Genomic DNA, 9912 nt, shown 5'->3' with positions numbered 1-9912 from the left:
TGTTGGTGAGGCTGGTCTCGAACTCCTGACCTCAGGTGATCTGCCCACGTTGGCCCCCCAAAAAAGGCATGAACCACCGTGCCCAGCCTAATTTTTCTGTTTTTAGTAGAGATGGGGTTTCACCATCTTGGCCAGGATGGTCTCGAACTCCTGACCTCAAGTGATCTGCCTGCCTTGGCCTCCCAAAGTGCTGGGATTACAGGCGTGAAAGACCGCGCCCGGCCTAAATAATATTAATAACAAACTAAAGGTTCTGAGCAGTGGCTCACGCCTGGTGATGGGATTACCCAACACTTTGGGAGGCCGAGGCGGGAGGATTGCTTGAGCCCAGGAGTTCAAAGCGAGCCTGGGCAACAGCAAAACCTTGCCTCTATTTAAAAAAAACAAAAACAAAAAAAAAACTAGACTGGTGGCTTGCGCCTGTAGTCCTAGCTACTTGGGAGGCTGAGGCAGGAGGATACCTTGAGCCTGGGAGGTCAAGGCTGCATTGGGCTGTGATTGTGTCACTGCACTCCTGCCTGGAAGACAGAGTGAGACCCTATCTCAAAATAAATAAATAAATAAATAAATAAATAAATAAATAAATAAATAAATAATCAATAAACTCACACAGCTCTCAGTCTGCGCTAGGCACTGTTCTAAGCCCATTATATATATTAACTCCTTTAATCCTCAAAATCTACGTACCCTGTAGATTATTTTCTATTATTATTATCATCCTCATATTATAGATGAGAAAACTGAGGGACATGGCTCAGCAGGGCTGGGATTTGTGGTTTTGTTTTTTGTTTTTTTTGAGACAGAGTCTCTCTGTGTTGCCCAAGCTAGAGTGCAGTGGCATGATCTCGGCTCACTGCAACCTCCACCTCCTCGATTCAAGCGATTCTTCTGCCTCAGCCTCCCGAGTAGCTGGGATTACAGGTGTGCACCACCAGGCCTGGCTGATTTTTGGAGATTTTTTTGTTTTTGTTTTATTTTGTTTTCTTATGTTTTTTGTTTGTTTGTTTTGTTTTTTGTTTGTTTGTTTGTTTGTTTTTTGGTCTGGCGGAGGTTGCAGTGAGCCGAGATCATGCCACTATACTCCGCCTGGGCAACAGGGCGAGAATGTTTCAAAACAAACAAACAAAAGGGATCTTGAGATGGGGAAAGAGTACTCTGGATTATCTGGGTGGCCCCATCTCCCATCCAAGAACTAACATCCAAGAACTAAGACCCTGCTTAGCTTCTGAGATCAGACAAGATCGGGTGCATTTAGGGTGGTATGGCGGTAGACCAGGTGCCCCTCGTCTAATTACAGGAGTCCTTAAAAGCAGAGAACCTTTCCCAGCCATGGTCAGAAAGAGATGTGAGGATAGAAGAGGCAGGAAAAATTTGAAATGTGAAAGGGACTCGACCTGTCGTGGTTGACTGTGAAGATGGAAAAAGGGGTCATGAATCAGGGAATGTGGGTGGCCTTAGAAAGTGGGAATAGAAAGGAAACAGATTCTCTCTTAGAGGCTCCAGATGGAATGCAGCCTCGTTAGCACCTTGATTTTTAGCTCAGTGAAACCCATGTGAGGCTTTTGATCTGTAGAGCTGTAAGATGATAAATTTGTGTTGTTTCAGCTGCTGAGTGTATGGTAATTTGTTATGGCAGTAACAGGAAAGGAATTCGACAGTTCTTTTCTGTTACTGAGCACGTGAGGGAATTTTACATCCCCACCTTCATACAATTGAGTGGAACCACATGAGTAATCCCGATGAATGAGCTGTGATTGGAAGGGCCGGGAGTCGTTCCTGGGCCGAAGCTGTTTTGCTTGCATCAGACCGTTCAGTGCTCTTCCTCTTTCCTTGTTTCAGTGATCAAGGATGCCCTGGGTTATGGCTGGTGCTACAAGGTGGTGAACATCTGTCAGCCTGGGTCCTTGACTGTGTGGAAAACCAACCTTTGCCAACTTGCATGGAACATGTATATGAACAAGAAAGAATTTTTTTTTTTTTTTTTTTTTTTTGAGACAGGGTTTTGCTCTGTCAACCAGGCTGGAGTATCGTGGCCCAATCATAGTTCCCTGCAGGCTGGACCTCCTGGACTCAAACAATCCTGCCTCAGCCTCCCAAGTATGAGAACTACAGGCAGGCACACACCACAATGCCCGGCTAATTTTTGTATTTTTTGTAGAGATGGAGTATCACCATGGTGCCCACGCTGGTCTAGACCCAGGCTCAAGTGATCACCAGCCTCAGCCTCCTAAAGTGCTGACATTACAGGTGTGAGGCACCACACCCAGCCAGAACTAAATAAACTCTGTAGAGCCAACAGAGCTAGCCTAACCTGCCTAATGGAAGATCTCAATGAAGTAGGGAAACTGGCTTGCCATTACATGAAAAGGTGTGTTCCAGGAAGAGAACAGCAAGTGCAAAGGTCCTGGGGCAGAGTGTGCTTTTTTTTTTTTCTTTCTTTGAGACGGAGTCTTGCTCTGTCGCCCAGGCTGGAGTGCAATGGCGCCATCTCAGCTCACTGCAAGCCCCACCTCCCAGGTTCACGCCATTCTCCTGGCTCAGCCTCCGGAGTAGCTGGGACTACAGGCATCCACTACCACGCCCAGCTAATTTTTTTGTATTTTTAGTAGAGACGGGGTTTCACTGTATTAGCCAGGATGGTCTCGATCTCCTGACCTCATGATCCGCCCGCCTCGGCCTCCCAAATTGCTGGGATTACAGGCGTGAGCCACCGTGCCCAGCAAGTGTGTTTTGTTTTTAAAGGAATAGGAAGAAGACCAGTGTGGCTGCAGTGATGTGAATGAAGAAGACTTCTAAGAGGTGAGGTCGGTGATGTGGTGGAGGTAGATCATGCAGGGCTTTGTGGGGCAGGGCAGGGACTTTGGGTTGTATTTTGAGAGTGATGGGAAGCCATTCAAGAGTTTATTATTATTTGTTTGTTTGTTTGTTTTTCTGCATTAAAAAATGCAGAAGAAAAAAAGTTTATTTTTAGCGATGGGGTCTCACTCTGTTGCCCAGGTTGGAGTGCAGTGCCACGATCATAGCTCACTGCAGCCTCCAACTCCTGGACTCAAGCAATCCTCTGCCTCAGCCTCTCAAGTAGCTGGGACTACAGGTGTGCACCACCATGTCCAGCTAATTTTTTTTTTTTTTTTTTTTTTTTAGAGATGGGGTTTTGCTATGTTACCAAGTTTGCTGGTCTTGAACTCCTGGCTTCAAGTGATTCCCACCTCAGCCTCCCAAAGTGCTGGGGTTACCAGCATGAGCCACCATGTCTGTCCTGACATGATTTAAAGTGATCATCCTGGCTTCCATGTGAAGAAGACTTTCAGGGGGTAGTGATGAGAGCAGTGTGGGGACTATTGTAATAATCCGGACGAGCAGTGATGGTGGCTTGGACAAAGGTGGTAGCAACAGAGATGGTAAAAATGGTTGAATTATGGGAGATATTTTGTAGATGTGGACAGGATTTGCTCATGGATTGGATATAAAGGTGGAGTATGGGGGCAGTGAATGCCCAACTGAATTGGCTTCAAGAGAGGATGAAAATAACAAAGATAAGGAATATAGTTTTTCTGGAACAGAGGACCCTTCTTAGAAAATCCCTTGGCCGGACGTGGCAGCTCACGCCTGTAATCCCAGCACTTTGGGAGGCTGAGGCGGGTGGATCACCTGAGGTCAGGAGTTCGAGACCAGCCTGGCCAACATGGGGAAACCCGTCTCTACTAAAAATACAAAAATTAGCCGAGCGTGGTGGCACGTGCCTGTGATTCCAGCTACTCAGGAGACTGAGGCAGGAGAATCGCTTAAACCTGGGAGGTGGAGGTTGCAGTGAGCCAAGATCGCTCCACTGCACTCCAGCCTGGGTGACACAGTGAGACTCCATCTCAGAAAAAAAAAAAAAAAAAGAAAGAAAGAAAAGAAAAGAAAATCCCTTAAGACTGGTCGCGGTTGCTCACGCCTGTAATCCCAACACTTTGGGAGGCTGAGGCAGGAGGATTGCTTGAGCTCAGGGGGTCGAGACCAGCCTGGGCATCATAGTGAGACCCCATCTCTACTAAAAAAGAAAAGAAAAGAAAATCCCTTAAAAGACTCCTACTTCAGAGATGCCCCCACCCTGGGTTCATCGGGAGGCTAAGGACAGGTTCTCCCAGATATTGTAACATTTTATTGGTGGCATGGGGGTCAAATGGTCTCCCTGGAGGCAATTTCTTGCCTTTTTCCATCTAACCAAGAGCAAACCCAGAACGTTTGCTGGAAGGCACCTTTCTCCCTGCCTGGTATCCTGTGACGTCATGGCATATCCTGACTCCCCATTGGCTGAGAGCCCCACCTTTCTCTCAGGGAAGGAAATTATTAGACAACACAAATCTGACTAGCACCCAGTTACATCATAGGAGTGTGCTTATTGTATTGGCCACTTTGTTCCAGGTCCAAATGGACCTTAGGCCAGCACGGTGGCTCATGCCTATAAACCCAGCACTTTGGCAGGCCAAGGTGGAAGGATCACTTGAGCCCAGGAGTTCGAGACCAGCCTGGGCAACATAGCGAGACCTCATCTCTACCAACAACAACAAAATTAGCCAGGCATGGTGGCCTGTGCCTGTGGTCCTGGCTACTTGGGAGGCTGAGGTGGGAGGATTGCTTGAGCCCAGTAGGTCAAGGCTGCAGTGAGCTACCATAGAGCCACTGTACTCCAGCCTGGGCAGCAGAGTGAGACCCAGTCTCAAAAAACTAAATAATTAAAATAAAAATTTTTGGCTGGGCACAGTGGCTTATGCCTGTAATCCCAGCACTTTGGGAGGCCTAGGTGGGCAGATCAACTGAGGTCAGGAGTTCGAGACCAGACTGGGCAATGTGGTGAAACCCCATCTCTACTAAAAATACAAAATCAGCCAGGCATGGTGGCGCATACCTGTAGTCCCAGCTATTTGGGAGGCTGAGGCAGGAGAATTGCTTGAACCGGGGTGGTGGAGGTTGCAGTGAGCTGAGATCGTGCCATTGCACTCCAGCCTGGGCAACAAGAGTGAAACTTCATCTCAACAAAATAAGTAAATATAACTATAAATAAAATAACTTTTTTTAAAAAAAGAGGAAGAAACAAACAAATGGACCTTAAATCACATCCCTTCCTCTAAGATTCCCTGAGTACCCCCTCAGTGACTCTCCTGAAAAGATCACCCAAATTTGAGATCATGTTGTTTGCTGTGGGTGCAGGGGCAGAGGTCAGGGTGGCAAGGAAGGTCCCAGACCGTGGCAACCTTCCATTCCGTGGTACTTACCGCTTCCTGCCTTTTGAGCCCCTCCCCTCTGGCCTGCAGGCCAATTGTTGAGTGGGAATACAATTCCGCTTAGCACCAAGTTATGTCATATCACTCTGTGGCTTCCGATTGGCTATTCTCTCAAAAATGAGTCACTCAAAGTATCTTAATTCCTTTCTCAGAGCCTATCCGGAGGCCCATCAGAAACCAAAAGTTCCTACGTCTGGAATTTTCTAGAAATCTGGAACTGCTGTCCCTCCCTATGTGAGATTTCCCTTTTCCAACCAAGCCCCGCCCATTGGCCTTTGGCCTATCATCAGGCAACACCAATCTGACTAGCGCCCGATGACGTCATAAGAGCGCTCTCATTGGATTGGCCACTTTGTCAGGGTCCTGTGGTGCTGAGGTCCTAACTTCAGCTCTGGGTATTGATTCGAGGCCTTGTTCGCTTCCCTCCGGAGACTGTGCCAGCATCGATCAGGGGTCTGTAGACAAAAATTTCCCAAGATTTGAGACTTTATTGGGGGAAATAGATCACTGGCGGGGAATAAGCCACAGGCCAAAGGAGGAACTGTTGGAATCAGAAGTCCCGCTTGCCGCCTTTTGCTAAAAGTTCCGCACGCCTGCGCGGCATGGGCGCATGCACAGTGTCGTCGGGGCTCTGCGACGGCTGATTTGCTCTCTACGGTGCACCGTCGAGGTAGAAGGCTCAGCTCCTAGTGGCTCCCAGATTACTTTGTTGGCGTTTGAGGCAGCCCCATCTCATGTCTAGTGGTCCGGCCTGGGGCTAGGTGTGGGTGTCCGCACGCCGCGGCAGCCTCCGGCGCGCTCCTCCTCCTGCAGCCGCCTCAGGGGCCGGGCCCAGCGCGGCCTCCACGGCAGCGCGAGGCCGTGGCGGTCGAAGATGAGGCGCGTGGGGTCGGGGTCGCTCACTGCGCTGCTCAGCAGCAGGTAGTCGGTGCCTGGCTGCAGGCGCAGGCAGCCGCAGGCCAGGTCGGCGCGGGGCACCCAGGCGTCCTGGTCGCCGCGTCGCAGGGGCTGCGCCCGCTGCTTGTAAACGGCCAGCACGCGCACGGCCAGCCGCTGCCATGCTGGGCCCGCCGCCTCGGACGCTAGCACCTGCGCGCGGAGAACTGTGGGGAGGGGAGATGTCAGCCCAGGTCGTGGGGAGCTTCCAGGGTACCTCTGGGTCCCGTGGGGTCAGTCACAGTGGGCAGGAGCCCGAGACCGGTCGGTGGGCTTCTGGTATCGCAGTGGGGAGAGAAACCTTGAACTTTTGAGAGTTTGACCCTAAATCGTGAGGGGTAGAGCCCGCTGGAGGAAACATCTTTGAGATAAGGAGTTAAACTACAGTAGGTGGGGCTGGGGACAGGGCAGAAGAGGCAGGTCCAGGGTCTCTAATACAGTGGAGTCAGAAGGTATCAATGGTGGAATTCTTGGGAAGGAGGGGTCACATTGCCGGGGGAGGGGCTCTGGAATAAATTTGGAGGACCAGAAGAAGGAAGAGATTGGTCCCTGGAATGTGAGGGCTGAGGTCATACTGACAGTGATTCAGAAAAACATAAATTTTTTTTTTTTGAGACGGAATCTTACTCTGTTGCCCAGTCTGGAGTGCAGTGGTGTGATCTCAACTCACTGCAGCCTCTGCCTCCCAGGTTGAAGTGATTCTTGTGCCTCAGCTTCCTGAGTAGCTGGGTTTACAGGATCCTTCCACCACTCCTGGCTAATTTTTGTATTTTTAGTAGAGATGGAGTTTCACCATGTTGGCCAGGCTGGTCTCGAACTCCTGACCTCAAGTGATCCGCCCACCTCGGCCCTCACAAAGTGCTGGGATTATTGGCGTGAGCCACCGCGCCCGGCCAGAAAAATGCACTTTCTGAGAGGCTGGGTGGGACTCTGACTAGCCAGCTGGGTCTGCGGGGCAGGAGATCCCTGTGGAAGGTGGGGAAAAGCTTTCCACTTTTGAAGGCCTAGAACGCTAGTGACCAGATGAGGATCCTGAGGGAGAAGTCTGCGGTCCTATACATTGAGAGAAATAGCTGGCGTTGGTCTAGACTTGTTGGCTGGGCCGAACTCCTGAGTGTCTTAAGAGAGCTGAATAGCCTGAGGTCATAGACCCCAAGGTCATGGAGCAGGTGTGGACTGGGGATGAGGGAGCCGTGGGACAAGTCCTTATGGGGAGTGGGGCTAAGGCTCAAATATCTGGGACCATGAAGGGAAGCAGCAAGTCTCTGAGATAGGGAGGACAGGGCAAGAGTTCATTCCACTCAACCAGTTCCCCTATCTCTTCCATCCCTCAGAGATGTCAGGCTGAAGGAGATGATGAAACTCTGCAAGCCCAAGAACATGGGGAAAGAGGAGACACAGGAAGGTAGTGAATGCCCCCTTCCCACTCCCCCTTCCCATTTGTCTTCTGCCCCATCAATTTCTAGATCAGGAAGGGGCTTTGGAATCCAACACTCCTTCCCATTTAAGATGAGAAAGTGGAAGGCCAGAAAGGGGGTGGCTTAAAAGCAGTCATCAGAACCAGCTGTGTAGCCTTCAGCTGTCTGTCTCCCCAGCACTCACCATGGTCCTGCTGGCAGTACCTCCGAAGGCTCATGTGTACCCTGGTGTCCGACATATTGCAGTAGTTTTGACACTGAGGGTCTGGGGAGGGTCAAGCTGTCTGCAGTGGGCTCCTGGGGCCTAGACCACAGCCTTCTGCCCCTGCCCATCCCTCCATTCCATCTTGATGGCCAGCTGGGGCACCCAAACTTTTGGGACTCGGCTCAATGGGTGACCCATGTATCCCCATCTGGGGACCCAGTCAGCCCATCCCCAGTCCCACTTGCCACTCAGGGACCTCCATGCCAGACTGTCTTACCAGAACTGTAAGCACCAGGAGTAGTGGCAAGGGTGGTTGTTGCCTCTGGAATTCCTGTGAGACCAAAGGAGAAATTAACCTCTTAGTCATTTACCCCAGGATCCCCTCGCCCCTGCCCCGGGAATCCAGGCACCCAAACTCTTAAGTGTTTATTCCTTTAGGACTCAAGAGTGCAAGCATCCCTTGCTTTCCTCTCCCAGGATGCAGGCGTCCAGGCCCCAAGCCTCCTTTTCCTCAAGAGTCCAGAATTTCAGTCCCTGCTTATCCGAGGGCCCAGAGTCCGGCCTCCAGCCTTGGGCTCCCAATTCCCAAGGCCCCAGCCCTCACTGCATCTGCTCACTGGAGACCTGGGATGTCTCTTTCCCACTCTACTCAGGCTTGTGGCCTGGCCCCTCAAGACTCACGCTGGCAGGGCATCCTGGGGGAACGGCTCTGCTGGTAGCCAGGGCCACAGCGGTTGCAGGTCAGGCCTGTGACCCCTAACTTGCAGGTGCACTGCCCACTGGTCTGGTTGCAGGTTCCTCCTGTTGCCCCAATAGGGTGGCACTGGCAGGCTACATGAGCAGAGGAGCTGGGGGCATGGGGTATCGGGGCCCCAGATGCCCCTCCCAATTCCACAGTGCCTCCTCCCTCAGCCTGGGGAGTCCAGGCCCCCAGGCCCTCTTCCCTCAGACCCAGGAGTCCAGGCCCCCAGCCCCTCCTCCCTCAGGCCCAGAGTCCAGGCCCCCAGCCCCTCCTCCCTCAGACCCAGGAGTCCAGGCCCCCAGCCCCTCCTCCCTCAGGCCCAGAAGTCCAGGACGCCAGCCCCTCCTCCCTCAGACCCAGGAGTCCAGGACGCCAGCCCCTCCTCCCTCAGACCCAGAGTCCAGGCCCCCAGCCCCTGCTCCCTCAGTCCCAGGAGTCCTATCCCCTAGCCCCTCTTCCTTCAGACCCAGGAGTCCAGGCCCCCAGCCCCTCCTCCCTCAGCCGCAGGAGTCCAGCCCCGCCTCTGCTCCCCCCAGGCCTGTCTGCAGGCCACACTCACCCCTGCAGGCCCTGCGGCTGGAGATAGGCTGGCTAGGGTCCCTCCAGAACCCAGGTTGGCAGTAGTGGCAGTGCCGCCCGGCTGTGTGGTGGCGGCACCGCTCACAAACACCCCCACTCCGGCCGCCCGACAGTCTGAACAGCTCAGAGTTGAACCGGCAGCGTCGGGCGTGCTGGTTGCAGGAGCAGGCTAGGAGCAAGATGGGGTGGGGGTGCATCAGGGCTGAGTGTGCTGCTCCCCAGTCCTCAGCTTTTTTCCCATGGCCCTGCCCTCGTGAAAGGAAGCCGTGAGTGTCCAAGGTAGAAGAGAATGCCTGGGTCCCAGGACATCTCTATTATTATCTTTTTTTTTTTTTGAGACAGAGACTCGCTCTGTCACCCAGGCTGGAGTGCAGTGGCACGACCTCAGCTCACTGCAACCTCCACTTCCCAGGTTAAAGCGATTCTCCTGCCTCAGCCTCCCAAGTAGCTGGAACTACAGGCGTGTGCCACCACACCCAGCTAATTTTTTTTTTTTTTTTTTGTATTTTTAGTAGAGATGGGGTTTCACCGTGTTAGCCAGGATGGTCTCTCATCTTTTAAATGGGTAGGCCGGGCTCATGCCTGTAATCCCAGCACTTGGGAGGCCAAGGTAGGTGGATCACCTGAGGTCAGGAGTTCGAGACCCACATGGCCAAAATGGCGAAAACCCATCTCTACTAAAAATTTAAAAATTAGCTGGCTGTGGTGGCTTGTGCCTGTAGTCCCAGCTACTCAGGAGGCTGAGGCAGGAGAATCTCCTGA

The 9912-nt window shown here is 52.1% G+C and overlaps 2 protein-coding genes across 3 annotated transcripts in view; one reads left to right on the top strand and one right to left on the bottom strand.

Annotated features, from left to right (window-relative positions):
* Window positions 1–5739: 5739 nt before the first annotated feature.
* Window positions 5740–9912, bottom strand: part of NTN5 (netrin 5) — a 10007-nt gene continuing 5834 nt past the window's right edge. The window contains exons 3-7 of the mRNA XM_032169259.2: window positions 9131–9319; window positions 8511–8660; window positions 8107–8160; window positions 7809–7889; window positions 5740–6373 (exon numbers count right to left, since the gene is read on the bottom strand). Coding sequence (XP_032025150.1) covers window positions 6009–6373; window positions 7809–7889; window positions 8107–8160; window positions 8511–8660; window positions 9131–9319 — 839 coding nt within the window. The 3' untranslated portion in view covers window positions 5740–6008. The remainder of the gene's footprint in view (window positions 6374–7808; window positions 7890–8106; window positions 8161–8510; window positions 8661–9130; window positions 9320–9912) is intronic.
* The window catches only part of LOC116478242 (galactoside alpha-(1,2)-fucosyltransferase 2-like), a 19005-nt gene continuing 15386 nt past the window's right edge, over window positions 6294–9912 (top strand). The window contains exons 1-2 of one of the 2 annotated variants that reach the window (XM_058425496.1): window positions 6294–6658; window positions 7541–7611. In XM_058425496.1, coding sequence (XP_058281479.1) covers window positions 7560–7611 — 52 coding nt within the window. In that variant the 5' untranslated portion in view covers window positions 6294–6658; window positions 7541–7559. Of the gene's footprint in view, window positions 6659–6831; window positions 7612–9912 lie in introns of those variants that run through there. The other variant, XM_032169260.2, reaches the window with a different exon arrangement.

The sequence above is a fragment of the Hylobates moloch genome, unplaced genomic scaffold (genome assembly GCF_009828535.3).
Source record: "Hylobates moloch isolate HMO894 unplaced genomic scaffold, HMol_V3 SCAFFOLD_12, whole genome shotgun sequence".
Lineage (NCBI taxonomy): Eukaryota > Metazoa > Chordata > Mammalia > Primates > Hylobatidae > Hylobates > Hylobates moloch.
The sequence above is the reverse complement of the archived record's forward strand: the minus strand, read 5'-3'. Positions and strand labels throughout refer to the sequence as shown.